The sequence below is a fragment of the Phacochoerus africanus genome, chromosome 2 (assembly GCF_016906955.1).
Source record: "Phacochoerus africanus isolate WHEZ1 chromosome 2, ROS_Pafr_v1, whole genome shotgun sequence".
Classification (NCBI taxonomy): domain Eukaryota; kingdom Metazoa; phylum Chordata; class Mammalia; order Artiodactyla; family Suidae; genus Phacochoerus; species Phacochoerus africanus.
The window spans coordinates 243,851,054-243,875,817 of NC_062545.1; the positions used below are offsets into that span (position 1 = coordinate 243,851,054).

Genomic DNA, 24,764 nt, shown 5'->3' on the forward strand with positions numbered 1-24,764 from the left:
CCTCTTGGCCTGAATTGTGGCCTGAACCTCCATCACTAGCCTCCTTGCCTGCTACCTCTTCTTTCTGCACTAATTCCTGCATTATAAAAGAACCACTTCTCTGGGTTTCAGTGGAATGTGTCAATAACTTACCCCTAATTGTTTCTTTGGCTCCTGTAAGGAATAGATATGGGATGGACTGGAAGAGCACGTTGTAAAGTGAAAACTCAGTGCGAGAGTGATTGCTGCTACTCTTACAGAATAATTACAATATTCGTTAGCCAGTAGTTGAGGAACTTAACCTGGGCTGGGTTAGCTCTCCAACCCAGCCAAGGCACATGCCCCAAGTGGTAGCCACACAATCACTGCCAAGTAATCAGGAGGTATTTGGCTCTTCTGTGGTTCTCCCTACCCCTTGCCTTTCCTTCAGCTTCCCTGATGCCTGAATGGAAGCTTCTATTCTCTACTTGGATAGCATCTCAATTGTCACCATCAGTGACAACTTACCAAACAATCAACCCTTTGGATTTAATCAAAGTTACTCTTCTTTGCTTGTGACTACAGCACCACTAGTTTTCTATAGTTAGAATTATTGGAGCATTTACTACACTGGCTTGTTTTGTAATTAGTTGATGATGATGGTACCTTTGCATTTATAGCATTCCTTAATTAACAAAGTGGTTTTGATTTTCATCTATAGAAGTTTACAAAAAGCATTATAACTAAATATATATGTATATACATGCATATACATATATATATATTTGAGCTAAAAAAAAGAAAAAAAAGAACCCTGAAGAATGGATTTCTTGAACTAATAAAAGTAAATAGCGGTAGAGCCAAAATTTTTAATTAGGTCTCTTCTCCTAGTCCAGTGTTCTTATCTCCATACCACTCAGTGAACTCTCTGACAGACAAATGAGGAATTAAAGAACAGAGACTCATGAGTATGAACTCATCACTCCAAGAACCTAAACTTTGACCCTGCTCACTCTCTGGACTTAGCACTCAGCCTACGACTTTTCATTCAACAAACATTTCCTGAACACCAGCTATATAGCTGTTACTGTGCTAAATGCTAAGAATTAAGAGACAAAGTATATATAAATATAACTGAGATAAAAATGTAAGCTTATTTTTCAAAAGGTATGAAAAATTTCTCTGACTCTGATGATCACTTAGAGTCTAAAGTGACAGGTATTAAAGTTCAGAACAGTGTCTAACACATTGTTGGCCCTCCACTTGTTGAATAAATCAACATGGCCTACTGTTTACATATTTCTTTGTGTGTGGGTGGGTGGGTGTGTGCTTTTTAAGGCCACACCTGCAGCATATGGAAGTTCCCAGGTCAAAATGGAGCTGCAGTTGCCAGTCTATGCCACAGCCATAGCAGCAGGGGATCCAAACTGCATCTGCCACCTGCACTACAACTCATGGCAATGCCAGATCCTTAACGCACTGAGTGATGCTGAGGATCGAACCCACATCCTCATGGATAGTAGTCGGGTTTGTAACCCTCTGAGCCACAGAGGAACTCCCTCCATTTTTCTTATTTTACAGAAAATCAGAGCTAAAATAGCCTAGGTGCACACCGCATATTGTTAACAGAACTGGACCTTGAGCCCAAGTGCAATTACTCCTCTACTGTGTTTCCACCTATGCTCCTGTTTTGTAGCCTCTCTCAAGTCACTTTAATGTAATTCCATATATAACTGGTTTTTCTGACATGACAGACATGCTCAGACATGACAGAAGTGTCTTAAAATGCCCATAATTTCTGCCAAAGTGTTAAATCAAATTGTCAGCAAAATAAAGACATGAAGAGCTGACCTTTGCCAAAATTAAGAAAGTATTTTTACTCTAAAGCAGAACTTGAACCAATAATCCTGTCAATGACAGCCAAGTACTAGCTCATCAGTTGTGATAAATTTATCTTACAAAATTCCCATATCCTCAAGAGTCACAGAGATTGGAGTGTCATCTTTTAGTAAAATCAGAAGAGGGCTTGCTTACCCTTAAGGCAAATACTAACTGTAGCTAATAAATAGCTGCTCACTTTAGACGGGTATGTATGCTCCAGTTTGCTGTGATCCATATAATTCTCCATGTTTCTTGCATTTGTTATCTCCCTGATCCTTACAGGCATTTGACTTTGAAACTTTGATATAGCATCTTAGCTTTAGAAATAAAATTTAAGATCATTGATGCAACTACCCCCTCTTTCCTTCCCATCAAATGCTTGAATTCTTCCTGGTGCATTTTCTTTCTACCTTTCCCTTTCTTCCTTCCATCCTCTTTTTGAGCCGCCCTGCATCATACAGGGTTTCTGAGCCACAGCTGTGACCTGTGCCACATCTGCCTCAACGCCATATCTTTTAAACCACAGTGCTGGGCCAGGGATTGATCCTGCATCCTGGTGCTTCAGATACACCCCTGATCCCATTGCACTACAGCGGGAACTCCTCCTGCATTTCTGACATAATCCAGCCTCTGCTTAAACACCCTTATGATAGGGAACTCACTATTTTCCTGCACAGCTAATACATTTCTAGAAGGTTCCTATCAAACTATATCAGTCTACCAGTCAGAGCAAAATATTTCTTAATGAAACATGGCTTATCCTAGTGATGTTTCCAAGTAAGTTACTAAGGTCAAGGTCTCTAACTACTTATCTTTTCCTTGTGGACACAAGGAGAGAACAAATAAAACTTCCTCCTTTTGTGGACATGAGAGAAAGAATGAGATACCTTTTAATTTAGCACTTAAATCTAGTTAATGTTAACCTGACAGTTCACATCATACCTATTTTGTGACTTAGTCATCACCTTTATTCTCAATATCAATTCTGGTATTTCATATTATATGAAACCATATCACCTGTATAAACTCAGCCAATCACTGTGACTTTTGAACCTTGTGTCTAATGTTAAATATTCAGCCTTTTTTTTCCACTCAGTGCCCTAGAAGTGTCTTAGAACCATCTAATCCTTTCATTTTACAGATGAACAACTTGTACAAAGGGTCACCTGATTTGCCATATTATGGCAACTCTAAGATTAGGACTGTAGACTTTTTGAGTCTTTGTGAAATACTTGTAGTAAACCATATTTATAACATACCCATTTAGAGCTGATGAGATGGGTTTCAGAAATGTTTCCTACAGATAGTTGTTGGTTACACCATTGTTTCAGGTTGTTCCAGTTGTTGAGAAGACTATGAACAGATCAGAGAACTTTCCTGGTTCCTCATTAGCATCCCAAGTTCATGCTGCTGCTATTAATGGAGATAAAGGTGCTCTCCACAAGCTCATCATAGGTAAGTGCCAAGTTAAGTACTGAAACTTTAAAAATAACTCTGTCTCATAAGGAAATATGTTAATCATAGTTCTAATTTGCAATCTACTTACATTTTAATGGAAATACATTATTGTTTATATTTTGTTTCAGGACTTGTACAAAAAAGAAATTATGTCCTGAAACTTAAAAATTTGGGTTAAGATAGGTGAAAAGTACTTGAGAAATATCTGTGTATTTGGCATTGAATCTTGATCTGTACTCTAAAGTGCTAAGAGAATTAATTCATCTTTGTTTTAACAGAGATCTGGAATGAGATATTGGATAGTGATCTTTAACATTTAGTATATACCCAAATTACTTACAAATAATTTGAATTTTAATGATTTCAAATTGATTCAATGTGTTCCCTATCATTGATTCAACTGATTGAAATTTATTGTGTTCACCCTGTCTTATGTAGAGAGAAAGGTCCAATGTGGAAGGTCTAGAAGAACTTCTAGAGAAGCTGTAGAGAATAAAGTAAATAGGAGAAAGACAGTGGCTAAGAATTTTCCATAACTGTAAAAACCACAAATCCACATGTTCACAAGTCATTAGTCCCAAAGAGAATAAATAAAATAAAAATTTCTGTTATTTGTAATCTCTACACACACCAGTGTCAAGTGACATCATGATTGACAACCTGGGCTTTAAAATAAAGTCCACCCTACTTGAACGTCCATACTTATTCCTTCAGAATTTATTTTCACCCTACATTTCCAATTTCTTCAGGAACTTCTACCCATGCACTGTAACTGCTGGCTAGGCTGTCTATTCCTCATTATGCTTGGATTTTGTCTTTATATCTGTTGCCTGTCCTGTTTTCTACCTCCTACCCCCATACCTTCTCTACTAAACAAACTCCAACTCATCTTCAAAGACAAAATTCTTTTACCACACACTCTGTAAAGGTTTCTCTATCAGAGATGTGATTCTCACTTCACCTCAGCTACCTATGTTCAGTTACGCTTTGGAACCTGAGATCTTTCACCACCTCTGAATCCCTCATTCAAACGTTCTACCATTCAACTAAGACTTGGTTCCAGCTCATTTACTAATGAGAATGATAGTTTTTCAACATCACTGAGACCTCCAGTCCATTATTTTCTCCACTTTCAACCATCAGGCTCCTTCTGTCTTCACTTTCTTCCCTATTCAGCCCTGATTCTATAGTCTATTATTAAAATCCTTCCCTTAGAAAAATTCCCTTTTCTTCTTACCTGTTACACCTGTCTGTTGCAATCCCAACTCTGGGTGGACTTAATCCAACCCCTGAACAATTGAACCTGCCTAGAAGATTGGTAACACCCTAAATTCATGACTCCCCACTTCATGTAGACAGTCATCACTTTCTGCTCATTCTACCACATTTTTCCATAATGACTGTTTTGTACTTCCTCACTCAGCCGAAACTCTTGACTGCCAGTTCTCCCTCCCTTCTTTATGTTCCTTACTGAAAATGAATACACTGAATAGTAACTCCCTCATCTTTCAGCCTGGATATCTACAAATCAATCTACAGCTACACCCATCTTCTTCTCTCTTCCTGCTAAAACAGAGCAAATATCCCTTTCCGTCAAAGATCCATTTTTCCACACAAACTCTGTATTCTATCCCTTCCTATCTTCTCTGGGATCTTGTTTCATTTTTTTTAAACTTCTGATTACACATCATCAAACTTTCTTGCTATTCTGTATACTTTTATCAACATTTAAACATGCTCTGTTGTCTCCATTGTGTAAAAATCCCTTCTCTGTTCCTTCATCCCCCTCTGGTATTACCTTATCTCTCAACTTTCTTTTGTAAGAGTATCAGTATATGGGCTAAACTTCTATAACAGTGACTTGACTAAGATAGAGGTCTATTTCACTTTCATAGGAGTACAAAGGTAGGGCAGTCTAGGGTGGATAGACATCTCTGCTTCACAGAATCACCCAGGGATGCTGCCAGCATTTAGCTTTGCCGTTCTCAACATGACTTCCATCTGGGGTCAAAGAGTCTTTCACTGGAGTCATAGCCCAGCCAGCAGGAAGGACAAGGGAGGGAGCACAGGATAGTAATTTGTCATTCCTGAAGACACACCTACAACAGAAGAGGCTTAAAAAAAAATTTCTTATCCCTGGATGGCATCATGCCCAGCTAAAACTCAGGGTGCTCAGTTCCCAAAAAGAATGAGAGAATGGATATGGGGGCAGTTATCACTCTGTCGCCAAAACCAAGCTTCTTGAGCCGCCAGCACTCATTTCCACTTCCTTATCTCAGTCCACATTTTATTTAATGAAAATAAGACATGCTTTCTTATTCTGAAATATACATATAGAAAAGTCCGTAGAACTTAAGTGTTCAATTTCACAAATAAATATGAAGCAAACATCCATGTAATCATCACTAGGTCAAAGAGCAGAACATTTTTCCCCCAGGAATCTCAATGCATCCTTTCCTCCCACTTGGAATAATTTCCTGTCTTAACCTTTATGGTAGTAATCACATTGTAGACATACCACCTAGTTATATGTCTTAAACACTATAGTTTAGTTTTGCCTTTTTTGGATTTTTTTTCCTAAATGTTCCATGTTTACTTGTACTAAAAATTATTCAGTTATGTCATATTCCTGCTCAAAACTCTTTCATTGCTTCCCATTGTACTTGGAATAATATTTGAAAGTGTACCAACCTCACGTTTCACCACTCTCTCCCGCCAAAAACCTGCTTCCTTTTCGTTTTTCAAACCTGCCAAGCCCTTTACCATCTCAAGGCTTTTGCCTGAAATACTTCTCTACCCATTCTCTATCTGACTGACCCTGACTCATCCTTCAGATCTCAGCATTAAGGTCACTTCTTCAAAGAGGCCTGTTCTGCCCATCCAGATTCAGTGAAATCTCTCATTGTGTGCTCTCTTGGAACCCTGCAGTTTTCCTTTGTAGAATTTATCTCAGATCGTAACTGTATATTTATGTATATGACCATTTTAATGTCACTCTCCTCTATAAGCTAATAGCCTGCATGAGTGTAGAATAGCTCTGTTTAGTTCATCATTACATCCTCAAAATCCAGGATAGTACTTGGCACATAGTAGGCACAGGAGAAATATTTGCTGAAGAAGTGAATAAATGTTATAATTATTCTTTAAATCTTTCTTCCTCAGAGATCCATAATCATCTGGAGGGCTGAGATTAAATCTGAATTGAGTTTAACTGAACTGAGAAGGAAGTTAGGACTAAATTTCATTGGGAAAAAAAATTTTAACTCAGAATTCCTCAAGAAAATATATCTTATAAAATCTTTTATTATTTTACAATGGTATACAGTCTTCAAAGGGAACAAACTGTGCACTATGTTAATAACACATATTTATTAATGTGTTACATAATAAAACTTGAAATATTCCTATAATTTTATATCCCCAAAGAAAAAAATTCTGTAAAAACAAAGAAGCTGTCATGATGTGACTGAGTATAGAACTGATAAATGCATTTATAAGTTGGTTCCTTGTGTTTTCTGTCATCTTGTCTAAGGAACCCCAAATTCATTACTGACTTTGAGCTATAACACTATTCACCTTTTAAGAACTCTGCCATTTTTTTTCCTTTTTTGGGGGGTGCTTTTTAGGGCCGCACCCATGGCATATGGAAGTTCCCAGGCTAGGGGTTGAATCACAGCTATAGCCACAGGCCTATGCCACAGCCACAGCAACACCAGATATGAGCCACATCTGCAACCTACACCACAGCTCACAGCAACGCTGGATCTTTAACCCACTGAGCAAGGCCAGGGATCAAACCTGCATCTTCATGGATATTAGTCAGATTCGTTACCGCTGAGCTACGATGAGAACACCAAGCGCTCTGCCATTTTTGTCTTCTGTGCAAAGATAATGATATCTTTGCTCTGTGGTGTTGCCTAACATTTGTATGTTCTCACCAAAATGTTATATTTTAGTATTAAGATACACCTTAAATTTCAGTGTATCTTGTACATTCTTTTATGTAGCACAGGTGATGCTCTCTAACTATATGCTATTTGTCTTTTCTAAGCTAGTAACGTAGTACTACAAATGAATTAATTTTTTTCTTCAGTCTTTGCTCACCAACTGCTCAGTGAATTCATTCACCTTAGCATTTTCTGTTTTCCCTTCTCTGTTTCCATGGAGAAGTATGTCATGTTGTGTTAGACTCCATGGAAACAGATGAGCATCTCCTTCTACATACACAAATGATTAAATCCAACACTTTCTATGCTGCCCATTGTCCTGGAGGAGGAGTGAAGAAGCTTTTTTTGAATGAGACATCATTTTAGTAGCAATTCTTAGTGTTTAACCTATTATAATGGGTTAATATTTTAACCTAACTCATTACTTCCTAGATTTAGATGGCCCCCAAAACATATACATAGCAAAATCCTTACACGCTGTAACTATCATTTATAGATATGTAGCTTTTTCTCTTAATATCAAACTCAAATAATTTAATTGAGTAGCAGAGACATGGCTGATAATATTATTTAGTAGATTCATTTTAATACTATACTATGTAGTATAATAGAAAGGATATGAATTTTAGAGTCAAATAAACCTGAGTTTTGAATTCTGGCTTTGTCATTTATTAGCTGTCTTACCTTGGCTAAACCACGTAATCTTTTTGAGCCTCAGTTTCCTTATCTCTAAACTATAGAGGAATTCCTATTGTGACTCAGTGGGTTAATTTTTTTTTTTTTTGTCTTTTGTCTTTTTAGGGCCGCACCCACAGCATATGGAAGTTCCCAGGCCAGGGGTCTAATTGGAGCTGTAGCTGCTGGCCTACACCACAGCCACAGCAACTCCAGATCCAAGCCACATCTGTGACCTATACCAAAGCTCTCGGCAATGCTGGATCCTTAACCCACTGAGTGAGGCCAGGGATCAAACCCAGAACCTCATGGTTCCTAGTCAGATTCGTTTCCGCTGCACCACAATGGGAACTCCTTATTTTTTCTTTTCTTTTATTTTTATTTTTTTGTCTTTCAGTGGATTAAGAATCCAACTAGTATCCAAGGGGATGAGGGTTTGATCCCTGGGCTCTCTCAGTGGGCTGAGGATCCAGTGCTGCTACAAGCTGTGGTGTAGGTCACTGATGTGGCTTGGATCTGGCATTGCTGTGACTATGGCACAGGCTGACAGCTGTACTCTGATTCAACCCCTAGCAACCCCTAGCATGGGGACTTCCATATACCTCAGGTGAAGCCCTAAAAAGAAAAACAAAACAAAAAAACTATAGATTATTATACTTTGCTTGTGAGACAGTTAAATTAGATAATGACTGTAAAACTTCTAGCATCACACCTGACACATGGTAGACAATAATTAGAACTTTATTACTGCTATTGTTATAGCAGGTTGGACTTACATTAAATTAATCAAATCTTATATAGTTTCAGAAAAATCTCAAGATGAAAAAGCTCTAAATGCTAACAAAGAATGATACTACTTTCTTTGTGAAAATCATACAAAATCACTTGTAAATATTCACTGTGTTGTAAATGACTGATAGAGGCATTACTGCTAACAGTGTTTGGGGTGTTTGCAGTGGTAAAGTAACCAGGCAGCACCATTCTGATTCTACTACAGCTTATATTGGCCTGTCCATGGTCTCAACGAATATAAATCTCTCCAAATCATTCTTGCCTTGTTTATACCACCTCCCAACACTGTAGGTAGGTGTGGCAAGGAGCCTCATAAGTGGTAGAGCAGTGACATTATTTCAATTTCCTTCTTTTACCTCAACCCTGACTTTAAATATTAGGGTCATTGACAATACTACAAAGCTACGGTAATCAAAATGGTGTGGTATTGACACAAAAACAGACACATGGATCAATGGCGCAGAAAAGAGAACCCAAAAATAAACCCACACACCTACAGTCAGTTAATCCTCAACAGAGGAGGCAAGAATATACAATGGGGAAAAGTCTCTTGAGCAAGTGGTATTGGGAAAGTTGGACAGCTACATATAAATCAATGCAATTAAAAACACCATACACAAAAATTAACTCAAAATGGTTTAAAGACTTAAACATAAGACATGACACCATAAGACTCCCAGAAGAGAACATAAGCAAAACATTCTGACATAAATCATACCAATGTTTTCTTAAGTCAGTCTCCCAAGGCAATAAAAATAAAAGCAAAAATAAACAAATAGCACCTAATTAAACCTACAAGCTTTTGCACAGCAAAGGAAACCATAATTAAAACAAAAAGACAACTTATAGAATGGGAGAAGATATTTGCAAATGATACATCTAAGAAGGGCTTAATTTCCAAAATACACAAACAGCTCATACAACTCAACAACAAAAAAACAAACCAACACAGTCAAAAAAACAGACAAAGGAACTAAACAGCCATTACTTCAAAGAAGACATACAGATGGCCAATAGGTATATGAAAAGAAGTTCAACCTCGCTAATGAGAAATGGAAATCAAAACTGCAATGAGGTATCACCTCACCCTGGTCAGAATGGCCATCATTAAAAAGTCTACAAATAACAAATGCTGGAGAGGTTGTGGAGAAAAGGGAACCCTGGAGTTCCCGTTGTGGCATTGCGGAAACGAATCTGACTGGTATCCGTGAGGATGCAGGTTCAATCCCTGGCCTTGCTCAGTGGGTTAAGGATCTGGCATTGCCGTGAGCTGTGGTGTAGGTCGGAGATGCGGCTCAGATCCCTTGTTGCTGTGTCTGTGGCATAGCAGCAGCTGTAGCTCCATTGTGACCCCTAGCCTGGGAACTTCCATGTGCTGCAGGTATGGCCCTAAAAAGATAAAAATTAAGGAGTTCCCGTCATGGCGCAGTGGTTAACGAATCCGACTAGGAACCATGAGGTTGCGGGTTCGATCCCTGGCCTTGCTCAGTGGGTTAAGGATCTGGCATTGTCATGAGCTGTGGTGTAGGTCGCAGACATGGCTTGGATCCTACATTCCTGTGGCTGTGGCATAGGCCAGCAGCTATAGCTCCTTCAGCTCCAGCCTGGGAACCTCCATATGCCGTGGGCACAGCCCTAAAAAGCAAAAAACAAACAAACAAACAAACAAACTAAAAATAGAATTACCATATGATCCAGCAATCCCAATCCTGGGCACATATCAGAACAAAACTATAATTCAGAAAGGTACGTGCACCTCTATGCTCATAGCAGCACTATTCACAGTAGCCAAGACATAGAAACAACTTAGCAGTCCATTGACAGATGAATGGATTAAGAAGATGTGGTAGACATATACAATGGGATACTACTTAGGCATTAAAAAAAGAATGAAATAATGCCATTTGCAGCAGCATGGATGCCATGGATGCAACTAGAGACTATCATACTAAGTGCAGTAAGTCACAAAAAGAAAGACAAATATCATATGAAGGCACTGAAATGTGGAATCTAAAATATGACACAAATCAATGTATCTATGAAACAAAAGATTCACAGACATAGAGAATAGACTTATGGTTACCAAGAGAAAAGGGGAAGTGGGGGAGGAATGGATTGGACGTTTGGGATTAGCAGATGCAAACTATTTTATATGGAATGCATAAATAGCAAAAGTCTTACTGTATGGCACAGGGAAGAATATTCAGTGTCCTTTGATAAACCATGATGCAAATAAATATGAAAAAGAGGAGTTCCTGCAGTGATGCAGCAGGATCAGCAGCGTCTTTGTTCCACCAGGACATAGGTGCTATCCCTGGCCTGGCACAGTGGGTTAAATGATCCAGCGTTGATGTACCCATGGGGTAGGTCACATCTGCAGCTGGGATCTGATCCCTGGCCCAGGAACTCTGTATGATGTGGGGTGGCCAAAAAAAACCAAAAAGAGTGTGTGTGTGCATATAACTGAATCACTTTGATGTACAGCAGAAATTAATATAACATTGTAAATCAGCATATTTTGATTAAAAATGTTAAGGTCATTAAATGTTATATAAATGCTTTACATATTTAATGTGTTTATAAATATACTTACATGCATATGCATCAGTATTAATAATAGTAATAAAATTAGCCAACATGAAGTTATGTTATACAAGAACTGCATTAAGTATTTTATAACTCATTAGTAGTAAGATGCCGTAAAGAGTTTTAGGTATTCTTATTTCCCTGTTTCATAGATAAGGAAACTGAGATATAGAGAAATTAAGTAACTTGTCTAATAAGGGAGAAAACCGATTGAAGCCTGCAAGACTGATTCTAAAGCCCATGCTTTTAACTACTAAACTGTCGGGCCTTGTGGTATGGGTAGGTATTTCTAACCTTGACTGATGAAATTTTTTTTTTTTGTCTTTTTGTTGTTGTTGTTGTTATTGTTGTTGTTGTTGCTATTTCTTGGGCCGCTCCCACTGCATATGGAGGTTCCCAGGCTAGGGGTCTAATCGGAGCTGCTGCCACCGGCCTACGCCAGAGCCACAGCAACGCGGGATCCGAGCCGCGTCTGCAACCTACACCACAGCTCACGGCAACGCCGGATCCTTAACCCACTGAGCAAGGGCAGGGACCAAACCCGCAACCTCATGGTTCCTAGTCGGATTCGTTAACCACTGCGCCACAACGGGAACTCCCTTGACTGATGAAATTTTAATGGTTATCTACTTTGGACTTTTCTGAACTTTTTTCATGCTGTGAGCCTTATTGGCAATCTGGTGAAGCTTATGTGGTTTTTGTTTGTTTGTTTTTGCTTTTTAGGGCTGCACCCGTGATATATAGAGGTTCCCAGGCTAGGGGTCTGATCAGAGCTACACCTGTCAGCCTATGCCACGTCACAGCCATAGTAACGCAGGATCTGAGCCACACCTGCAACCTATACCACAGCTCACGGCAACGCCAGATCCTTAACCCACTGAGTGAGGCTAGGGATCGAACCCCCAACCTCATGGTTCCTAGTTGGATTCATTACTGCTGCGCCATGATAGGAACTCCTGGTGAAGCTTATGGACCCCTTCTCAGACATGTAATTTTAAGAGCTTAAACGTAACATAATAAGAATTTTTAAAAATCAGCTGTATTGAAATACAGTTATCAAAACACATGAAAAGATGTTCAACATCACTCATCATTATAGAAGTGCAAATCAAAACCACTATGAGGTACACCTTATACCAGCCAGAATGGCCATCATCAAAAAAGTCTACAAACAGTAAGTGCTGGAGAGGGTGTGGAAAAAAAACAAACCCTAGTACACTGTTGGTGGGATTATAAATTGGTGCAACCACGGTGGGAAACAGTATGTGGAGTCCTCAGAAAACTAGAAATAGAACCACCATTTGAACCAGCAATCCCACTCCTGAGCATTTATCCAGATAAAACTATGACTCAAAAAGACACATGTACTCCAATGTTCATTGCAGCACTCTTTTCAATAGCCAAGACATGGAAACAACCTCAATGTCCATCAACAGAGGAGTGGATCAAGAAGATGTGGACATATACACAATGGATAACTGTATTTCTTTTATTTTTTATTACTCAATGAATTTATTACATTTATACTTATACAATAATCATCATAATCCAATTTTATAGGATTTCCACCCCACAACCCCAGCGCATCCGCCTACACCCCAAACTGTCTCCTTTGGATACCATAAGTTTTTCAAAGTCTGTTGAGTCAGTATCTGTTCTGCAAAGAAGTTCATTGTAGAACTATAAATGTAATAAATTCATTGAGTAATAAAAAATAAAAGAAATACAGTTATCAAAGTATTTTTAAATTATTACGTAGCACTATAACGTATAATCATTTTTTATTAACACATTAAATAGGAAGATCTACTGGCAGACCTAACAACTATGTTCATTTTAAAATAGCAGTGAGAACTAGTACACTGTTGGTGGGATTGTAAATTGGTACAACCACTGTGGAAAACAGTATGGAGAGTCCTCAGAAAACTAAACATAAAACTACCATTTGATCCAGCAATCCCACTCCTGGGCATCTATCCAGAGAAAACCATGACTTGCAAAGACACATGTACTCCATTGTTCATTGCAACACTAATTACAATAGCCAAAACATGGAAACAACCTAAATGTCCATCAACAGAGGAGTGGATCAAGAAGAGGTGGTACATATACACAATGGAATATTACTCCGCCATGAAAAAGAATGAAATACCAGCATTTTTTGCAACATGGGTGGACCTAGAAACTATCATGCTAAGTGAAGTCAGCCATACAATGAGACACCAACATCAAATGCTTTCACTGACATGTGGAATCTGAAAAAAGGACAGACTGAAATTCTTTGCAGAACAGATACTGACTCACAGACTTTGAAAAACCTATGATTTCCAAAGGAGACAGTTTGGGGGGTGGGGCAATGTGTTTGGGCTGTGGGATGGAAATCCTGTGAAATCAGATTGTTATGATTATTATACAACTACAGATGTGATAAATTCATTTGAGTAATAAAAAAATAATAAAATAGCAATGAGTGTAAATGATATTTTAGGATACCTTAACAATTATAATATATAAAAATATTTTATGAAATCTTAAGTGCCCTCAAAATATAATATGTTTCATGTTATTATTGTTATTCTCATTTTATATTAGGATACTGAGTCTCAGAAGTTAAGCAGTTTAGTTGCATAACTAATAACTGCGAAGTTGAGACTCAAACCAAATCACTGGATTATGAATCTTATCTTCTTTCCATTGTTCCCATGTTGCCTCTCTAACAATAAGCAGATATTTTTTAAATGACCACAAACACCTTCCCAAGATTGTAACAAGATGAAAGGTGTGAAGAAGTAGGTAAAAACAGACAAATGCATCTTTGATGCTACACAAAGGTAATGTTTTAGAACAAGCAAATGGTGTCAGTAGAGAATGCTAAATTTACTTGTGTTGGACAGTATGGTGCCATAGCTATTGTGTAAAGTGGCACAACTGTCACTATAAGTGACAGTCATTTCCTCTAACTGCTAGAGTTGGAGCTCTGGTTTCTGCACATATCAGTCCATACGGAGACTGTTCTGTTCCATTTAGCCTTAAAATAACCCAATGCAGTAGGGCAGCAGCTTTTCAATCATAGTTCCAACTCATCTTTCTGAGCTATGTTCAGACTGAGCACATGCAGAATGCCAGCCCCAGTTGGTCGTGGATTAGAGGCTATCTCCACAGTTGCCAGAATAATTAAAACAACACAGCATATTAGCCAGCTGCATCCTATATTAGGATTCCTGATAGGAATGCACATTTAAGTGCACTGCCATCCAGCAAATATTAGATTCCATCAGAAGTCCTACATTTGTAAAACATATTACAGTTATGAAACACTTCCAAACAATAAGTCATTTCATTCGATCATCAAAATAAGCTATTGTGTAGACTGGACAGGTATTGGCTGAGTGCTATAACTGAGGAAATGAAAGGAGTATGGTAGCTAAAGGAACAGGACTTTCTCAATTTACCCAGGAAGCTCAGAACCTTATGGAAACTTCACTACTCAGAAACTAGTCATAAAGCCACTACACCCCTAAAGAAACTGAAATTAGGATCCTGGTGAGGCTAAATGCTGCTTTTTCTAATCATGACTAGGGGATACAAGATTTCAGTTACCTCAGATGCAGAAAGTTTCCTTATAGGCATGACATATTGGATGGTGTTGACAACCTAATTAAATCTTCTCTGTTGGAAAGTATAAATACCAGTTATACAACAAAATACATCAGAGATTGAGGAGAAGACTTAAAGTTTCCCTGTATTTAACAGCCAACTTGGTCAGAGCAGAGAAACTGGTGTTCTAGGAGATAGAGTGACCTATTAACCCCATGGTTCTGACTTCACTTTGGCCCTAAGAAACCTAATGAGTTAGGATTAGCCCAGGGTATGAGGATTGCCTTCATTTCCCATGTTTGTTCTTGTGACCACAGTTCCTAAATCCTCTTCCATACTAAAGCTTCCAAAGAAGAATCTCACTATTCGAGAGAAATTATAATATGAATCACTGTCCAACATCCATTCATGATAAAAGCTCTTACCAAACTGGGTATAGAGGGAACATAACATAATAAAAGCCATTTACAACAAACCCACAGCAAATATAATACTCAATGGAGAAAAGCTGAAAGCCCTCCCACTAAAATCCGGAACAAGACAAGGATGCCCACTCTCACCACTTTTATTCAATATAGTATTGGAAGTACTAGCCACAGCAGTCAGACAAACAAAGGAAATAAAAGGCATCCAAATTGGAAGAGAAGATGTAAAATTGTCACTATATGTAGATGACATGATACTACGTATAAAAAACCCTAAGCGCTCAACCTAAAAACTACTTGAACTGATCAACAAATTCAGCAATGTAGCAGGATATAAGATTAACATTCAGAAATCAGTCACATTTCTGTATATGAATGAAATATTGGAAAAAGAAGACAAAATACAATACCTTTTAAAATTGCACCCCCAAAAATCAAATACCTGGGAATAAACCTGACCAAGGAGGTAAAAGATTTAATATGCTCAGAACTATAAAACATTAAGGAAATTAAAGAGGATTCAAAGAAATAGAAAGATATTTCATGTTACTGTGTTGGAAAAATTAATATTGTAAAAATGGCCATACTACCCAAAGCAATCTACACATTCAATGCAATCCCTATCAAATACCCATGACAATTTTCACAGAACTATAACAAACAATCCAAAAATTTATATGGAACTACAAAAGACCCAGAATTGCCAAAGCAATCCTGAGGAACAAAAACCAAGCAGGAGGCATAACTCTCCCAGACTTCAGGCAATATTACAAAGCCACAGGAATCAAGATGGATGGTGTGATACTGGGACCAAAACAGAGATACAGACCAATGGAACAGAGTAGAGAACCCAGAAATAAACCCAGACACCTACGGTCAATTAATCTTTGACAAAGGAGGAAAGAATATAAAATGGGAAAAAGACAGTCTTTTCAGCAAGTATTGCTGGGAAACTGGACAGCCGCATGTAAATCAATGAAACTGGAACACGCCCTCACGCCATGCACAAAAATAAACTCAAAATGGCTTAAAGACTTAAATGTAAGACAAGACACCGTCAAACTCCTAGAAGAGAACATAGGCAAAACATTCTCTGACATCAATCTTACAAATGTTTTCTCAGGTCAGTCTCCCAAGGCAGTCTCTTATTTTTTTATAAGAAATAAAAGCAAAAATAAACCAATGGGACCTAATCAAACTGACAAGCTTTGTACAGCAAAGGAAACCATAAAAAACAAAACAAAACAAAAAGACAATATACAGAATGGGAGAAAATAGTTTCAAATGATGCAACGGACAAGGGCTTAATCTCTAAAATATACAAACAACTTATACAACTCAATAGCAAAAAAGCCACAACCCAGTGGCAAAATGGGAAAAGACCCGAATAGACATTTCTCCAAAGAAGATATACAGATGGCACATGAAAACATGCTCCACATCACTGATAATTAGAGAAATGCAAATCAAAACTACCAGGAGGTACCACCTCACACTGGTCAGAATGGCCATCATTAATAAATCCACAAATAACATGCTGGAAGGGGTGTGGAGAAAAGGGAACCCTCCTGCACTGTTGGTGGGAATGTAAGCTGGTACAACCACTTTGGAAAACCGTATGGAAATACCTTAGAAAACTATACATAGAACTACCATATGACCCAGCAATACCACTTTTGGGCATATATATCTGGACAAAACTTTCCTTGAAAAAGACACATGCACCCGCATGTTCATTGCAGCACTATTCACAATAGCCAAGATATGGAAGCAAACTGAATGGCCTTCTGCAGATGAATGGATTAAGAAGATGTGGTATATATACACAATGGAATACTACTCAGCCATAAAAAGAACCAAATAATGCCATTTGCAGCAACATGGATGGAACTAGAGATTCTCATACTAAGTGAAATAAGTCAGAAAGAGAAATACAAACACCATATGATATCATATATCCGGAATCTAATATATGGCACAAATGAACCTTTCCACAGAAACGAAAATCATGGGCATGGAGAACAGACTTGTGGTTGCTGAGGGGGAGGGAGTGGGATGGACTGGGAATTTGGGGTTAATAGATGCAAACTATTGCCTTTGGAATGGAAAAGCAATGAGATCCTGCTGTATAGCACTGGGCACTATATGTAGTCACTTATGATGGAGCATGATGTGAGAAAAAAGAATGAAAGTGTGTATGTGTGACTGGGTCACCTTTCTGTACAATAGAAAATTGACAGAACACTGTAAACCATCTATAATGGAAAAAAATAAAAATCATTAAATAAAAAACATATGAATCACCATCATCTTGCTGATTCTAAGTACTACTGTCTTTGCTTCACGCTAACAAATAAGATGCTGGTAGAGAGTACCCTTTAATTATGAAAGACAACTAGAGACTAGTGTTTACTGTAGCATATTCTCTGTAAGTATCATTTTCATTCCAGAAGGGCTGAAATGATAAAAGGAACATGTTCTAAAGTGTATTAGTCCTGTGAATGAATTTGGGTTTAAGTGGGTCCTTATCTATAAATACAGTAATAGAATGTCTGGAATCTTCTGTATTAGGTAATGGAGGTCATTGTAGAGAGAATAATACTTAACGCTGTGTTACCAGTCAGAAGACTTGTGCATAGGAGCTTCTGTTTTCAGGTATGTTGAGTCAAATGCAAAATTTGCTTCCATCTTCAAAACCAAGATTCTGGGGGAAAACAAACAAAAAAACCTGCCTCTTCCAGGAGTTACTATGCACAACCTAAGTATTTTTTAAGGCTCTTTCAAATTCCAAAATCAGTGACCTTTCTTGCTTTATTAGTAGCATACAGGGAAAGCTAAGAGAGTTATCTGTGTAGATATAAAGTACTTTGGGCCCCACTGTATCCAAGATTTAAATATATATTGAAATATTTAGCGCTAAAACATCTTAGTTTCAGGCACAAAGCAAGTCACCAGTGTGACATGTTCTCTTTCTTCACCTATCACTTGTATTTCCCCAAAGCAAATATTTCATTTGGTCAGTTTTCTTCCCCCATTAGCAATTTATGCCCAAATACCTTAAAAGTAACTTGGCTTCCCTCATGTTCAACTCATATATGATTACCTTCAGCCAGTATGTGAATACCTGATCATTGTCTGTGACAAAAGTAGCAAATTTTTTTCAGCAGCCACAGTTTCTTTTTTTAAGAAAAAATTTTTGAAGTTTAATACAGTAAATACAGTCAATTTTATACTTTTGGCAGTGTACAGTTATTTAATTTTAACAAATATATGTGGTCATGTAATTACTACCACAATCAATATATAGAATAGTTCCATCACACCCCGAAATTCCCCCATATCCTTTTATCATCAATTCATCCCCACATCTCAGCTCCCCAGATACCACTGGTCTGTTTTCTCTCCCTGTAGATTTTACCTTTTCCAGAATGCCGTGTAAATGAATCATATAATATGCACCCTTTGAGACTGAATTCTTCCACTTAGTATAATGCATTTGAGATTTTTTTTTCATGTTATTGAGTAGATCAGTTCTGCATTCCTTTTTATTGCTGAGCAATATTGTATGGATTACTACAGTTTCTTTTGTCATTCTCCAGTTGAAGGACAATTGAGATGTTTCCAGTTTTTGGCAGTAATAAATGAAGCTTCTATAAACATCCACATGCAGGTTTTTATGTGAACATATTTTTTTCTTTTTGCTGAGACTGGATTTTTCCATTTGTTTCAGAAGCGTTCACAGTTGCTTGTTCTATCCATTTTTAGGATAGTTACTTTAAAATCTTTATCAGATAATTCTGATACCTGTATCATCATAGTGTAGGTGCCTATTGATTGTCTTATTTAATATTTTCCTTGCTTTTGGTTTGTCTAGTAATTTTGGATTATATCTTGGCCCTTTTTGTGTTATGTTCTAAAACTCTGGATCCTATTTAAATCTATTTTAGTAGACTTACAGTCTGTTTAGGTTCAAATGTCAAGTTATTTTTTAGAGCTCTTGCAAGTTATTATCTGATCTGCCCCACTTCTTTGCTACCAAGACCAATTTAAAACCTAGGCAGTATCCCACCCAGAATTTAATTCTCAAAGCTTTTGCTATTTTGACTATGGGTGGTTTCACACATAGGCTGCTCGGAGTTATCCATGGCATTATTCACTAACTTAAAGAATTACTCTAGCCTCCTCGTCTCTGTAACCCTTAGCCACTCTCTAGTTGAGAAGAGTAAGATACCACCTTGTTGCTTTCCTTTGCTTAATTCAGGACCCAATACTTCATAGGCTTCTCTCTACAGTATCTAGTGGAGAGGAATAGAGGTATGATTTGTTTTGTTTATGTGCTTTGAGTAGAGGTATAGTCAAAAGAGTTAACTCCAGCAAAGCTATTGTCTTCCTGATATTTTGACTGGAGAGAGCAGGCTTCTTGGGAAATTTTGTGTGTATGCCAATTGGTATATTTGGGCTGCATTAACACTCAGGCTGGCTGTATAGAAGGCACACACACTAAAAAAACAAAACCAACCAAAAAAACAACTCAGGGAATTCACTACTGGGTTGTTCCTAGAGTTTCATTTTTCCCTTACCAATCTACCTTTTTTTCACCACCTTTCATTATTTTGCAGGAGGTGTTTTGTTTTTTAATTAGCAGGAGGATCAGGGCGGTATGCACTTGCTCCATATTGCCTAAAACAGGAAGCCAGCCATGATTCATTTTAGTGGGCTATCAGAAACATACCACAAGACCTAGTGTATGGTCTACATTAATAAGTATTTTTTGACAAAAGGAGTAAGGGAAGAAAAAAAATAGCCCCATATGTCAAAATGTTAATCTGGCATGACATAGTAAAGAATGTACCCTTTAAAGTCAATAGTAAGTTTGAATTTTAACTTCACTACCTACTTTCAGTGTAATGTGAACAAGTTACCTAATTTCTGAGTCTCAGTTTCCTATTATATAAGGATGATAAGTATCTATCTCATAGCATAAATAAAAATGAGATAATATATTTAATGCATTTACCACATTACTTGATAAAAAACAACTAGTAAATATAGTTCCTAGTTATATTAGTAATAACAACAATAATTAACAAACATCATAACAAACATCATTACTTGTTTTTATACTCATAGGCAACTCAGCCCTTAAAGACAAAGAAGATCAATTTGGGAGAACACCACTTATGTATTGTGTGTTGGCCGACAGACTGGACTGTGCAGATACTCTCCTGAAGGCAGGAGCAGATGTTAATAAAACTGACCATAGCCAGAGAACAGCCCTCCATCTTGCAGCTCAAAAGGTGAGAAGTAAAATTACTATAAAGAATGAAGCTTTTGTGTAGATTTGTTAGTTGATTAGTGGAACTGTGCAGTGGACGTATGACAAATCACAGGAATATAACTTTTTGTTTCATATGTTTTCTCAAAAAACTACAGTCTTTAAACTGCAGAGAGTAAGCACAGATAACCATCAGGGGCTACTTTCACTTATCCAAGTTCCTCAAGCAATGGAATTTATTCTCTGATCTAAGGTTAAATTGGGAAAAAGAAATAAAAATTATATGTGTAATATGACTAAACTATAATATGAATCAGTTTATGCATGGGAAAAGGCAAAGACAAAAAAAAAAAAACACCACACACCAAAATGTCAATGGCGGTTGGGTTTAAATATTGGGATATATATTGGAATATATATGAATTTTGGTACTTTCCATTGTTTAAAATTTTTTCCTTAATGAGTGTGTTACTCATAAAATAAAAAACTGTAGTCTCTTATAAAATATATGGCATTAAGGAACATAAAATTATTTTCTGAAATGTTTTTTCAAATTTTTAAGATCTAAAGTTATATTGCTAGTATAAATAATTTCAAGTTTTTAAAAGCATTGTGAAGAGCTCAGTATTTTAGGATTAAACATATCAAAAAACAAAGTGGGAAGCTCCTAAATTTATTTGAAGACTTATTTACCTGAAAATGATTTTCTCACCATAAAATTTTGGTCTATAAAATATATTTCCAGTGCCTAATATTTTTCTTTTTGTTATTTTAGACTTATGTGTTTTTGGAATAAAAAGCAATGAAAATTAGCTCTAGCAGAAACTATTAGTGTTATTTCCCATTAAAAAAATGTGAACCAGATATAGCTGATTAATTGAGGGGTTAGGAAAATACCTTTTCATTAGTTGAAAGCATAAAAAGAGACTGACATTAAGATATACTACAGAATATGCTAGTTAAATGCTTTTATCAGGTCTGTCAGGTTATTTCCAATGTTACTGCTCTTAAATTTGCTTTTCATTATAATAATTTTTTTAAAATCTCCCTCATTTTCAATCTCAGTTTTAACTGCTGCTCAGATATTTATAACCTTTCACCCAGGCCTGTCAGCTGTTAAAATTATTCACTCAGGAAGGGTAACTCTATTTAACTTGCTACCATAAAAAAGTAAACATTTCAGATTGGAATAGCCCCAATAGTAGGAATTTGATACTCTACAATTTTCTTCATTGTAATTTAGATTTAAAATTCAACTTCAGAAACGTAAGTTGGAGGAAACCAGCTTACATCAAGTGGATCATGTGAGAAAAAAAAGAGAGTTTAAGTTGTTGATGCAACAGTATGACTTTTTTGTAGGTATAATATGAAAAAGGTGGAGAAAAGAGGAGTGCACAACCAGACATGTTAGCTGTTAAGTCTCTCTGTGAGATGCAGGGCATTGTTTCCATTTGCTTTTTGTTTCTCCTTTATTTTTTTAAGTAGTGATTTTTTTTTTTTTCTACAGTGTCAAAGAATAATTAGAACGGTGATTTACACGACACAGTTTATATAGCTGATTTCATGATTTACACATCACAGTTTATATAGCTGATTTCATAAATAACAAGTTTCATGTTCTTTCAACTATCTGATTATTATGCCTTTCTCCCATCTCTGTGTTGCTGTTTGTTTTTGCATGTTTGCCAAAAGTTATAATGTATCTTTAAGCTATACTAGCACTAGCAGAATTTCCAGAATGAGGGTGGTAATCATTCTATAATACTCTGCTCTGTCCCAATCAAATGTGGGTATTGTGTTTGGTTTTGTGCTTTATGCGAAAGTATCATTATTAAGAAATCAAAGATAGTACAGTTAAGGTGGGAATAAGATGGCGGAAGATCTAGAAATCATTTTCAAAGAATAGTTGGAGATGATATGCCCCGGATTTGTAGCTTCTAATCAGACATAATACAAATTCTCTTTAGGGAAAGTATCTTCCTTTAAACCTCCATGATTCCTCCATATTAAAACAGACTAAACATTATCCCACAATGAAAGATCACCAAACACATGAGGGAGCAATCTACAGTGAATGAGAATCAACAGAAATAATGAACAGATTTCTATCAAAAAATCAGATATTGCCATCATTAGAAACACAATATAAAATAACCATTAATGGAATGTTTAAAGATATAAAAGAAGAAATTACAAAAAGGAAAAACCAACCAGAGATTTACATGACTAAGCCTAAGTTCTCCCTGTGTATTTTAGAACAATTCATCTGCCAAAAACATCTGAAAATGGAACAAAATATATTGTTTTTGCTTTTTAGGGCCTTACCTGTGGCATATGGAAGTTACCAGGCTAGGGTCCAATGGAGTTGCAGCTGCTGGCCTACACCACAGCCGCAGCAACGCTAGATCTGAGCCATATTTGCAACCTACACCACAGGTAACGGCAACGTCAGATCCTTAACCCTTTGAGGGACGCCAGGGATCGAACTCGCATCCTTATGGGTACTAGTCGGATCCCTTACTGCTGTGCCACAGTGGGAACATCTGAACAAAATATATTGTTTCAAAGCATTGGGAATAATCAGCATAAGCAGGATTGTTCGGAGAAGGGAAGCATGTGAAATTAGCTCCACATTCACCTTGGCTTTTTCCTTTAAGGCATTTTCCAAATTGGAATGCAAAAGAATACAACCCTAGCAGGAAGCAGTAGTCTTAGTAAGCTAGAGAAACCCAGGTAGAATAGTGTTAGTAGTGGCTGGAACTTGAAGAGCAGACTCCTCCTCAGAGAAGGAACCCAAAAATCTGAGTAAAAAATCCTTGCAATTCATTAGCAGATGCCTAAACTCTACTTGGGTAGGATGAGCCTCTAAGAAACCTAGCAGTAAACAAAAGCTGGGAGACTAAACAGAGATAAGCAGAGATTGTTTTAAAATTATCCTATATCTCCTTTTCTACTTAAGTCTTAATACAACAAATTGGTTTTTCTGTAGAGATCCATTCTCATTTTAAAACATGTGAATGACTAATTTTCCCAGGACAACCCAGCTCATTAATTTTTAGTCATTTAGTATCTGCTGTGTGCCAGTTCCAGACTTTTATACTATGTACTTCCTATGCCTTTTTAAGTTATATTTTTTTAATGAAGTGTCCTGAATACTAGGGAGCTACTTAGGACATTTGAGAATCGAAGTTATGCAGACAAATTATCTTAGAGGGACTAATATGGCAACTAAAGCTACTTTGGAAGAGGATGAGAATGGAGATATAGAAAGCTATTATAGTTCAGGTCAATAAAGAGGAAAAGTTGGATCCAAGAGATATTGTGGAAGTAGAACTGTTCATTAAATAAGTAGTTGCCAAGTGTCTACTGTGTATCATGATTACATACTTAGAGAGAATATTTAAAAAACAAATCACGTCTGCTATAAATAAGTACTGTATTTATCCCTATCTGATATATTGGATATCAAATATTCTTTGCAAATATTGTATATTGCACTTATCTATATTTTCTGTGAACTCAGATGTATGCTGTTTAACATCAATGTATATATGTACGTGCATGCATTTATTCGACATATATTGAAATTCTTACTGTGTAACAGGCACTGTGCTAGGCCTTGCAATACAAAGATGAAAGATGTGATTCTTACTCTTAAGTTGCTTACAAAGATTATGGATAAAGGTATTAAGTAATAAGTTGGCCTGTCTGTCGTAGGTACATATACCAATGCATGATATTAATATACCTAAGTGTTTTATAAACTATCAACTGCCATAACATGTAAATAGTCATTGTTATTATTACTGACCCAAACAGCAACCATTCTTATATGTTATTTATTATGTTTTTGATTTTTTTTTTGTGACAGTGAACTATATTATGGTATCTTTCCTTAGGTTGATTAGCAGGGAAAACTCATGTTCACATAGCATTTTGTTCATGTCTCTATTAGAGCCCCATTATCTCATATGTATTGTAATTATTACTTACTTGCCTCTTTCCCACTGGATTGGAGCTCCGGGCAAGAACTTTGTTTTATTTATTTTTGCATGCCTCAGAAACTAAGACAGTGTCTGATAATGTCTTGGTTGAATGAATGAATACATTTTATGTTACTTATATGGAAATTCATTATTAATACAAGTGCTAGACATTTTGTTTATTAAA

The 24,764-nt window shown here is 36.9% G+C and overlaps 1 protein-coding gene across 4 annotated transcripts in view; it reads left to right on the forward strand.

Annotated features, from left to right (window-relative positions):
• INVS (inversin) overlaps nucleotides 1–24,764 on the forward strand; it is a 166,181-nt gene that overhangs the window by 282 nt on the left and 141,135 nt on the right. For all 4 annotated transcript variants that reach the window (XR_007133271.1, XM_047768041.1, XM_047768043.1 and 1 more), the window contains exons 2-3: nucleotides 3,171–3,294; nucleotides 20,450–20,616. Coding sequence is in view for 3 of the 4 variants with exons in the window: in XM_047768041.1 (XP_047623997.1) it covers nucleotides 3,195–3,294; nucleotides 20,450–20,616 (267 nt within the window). In the remaining variant the exon portion in view is untranslated. The remainder of the gene's footprint in view (nucleotides 1–3,170; nucleotides 3,295–20,449; nucleotides 20,617–24,764) is intronic.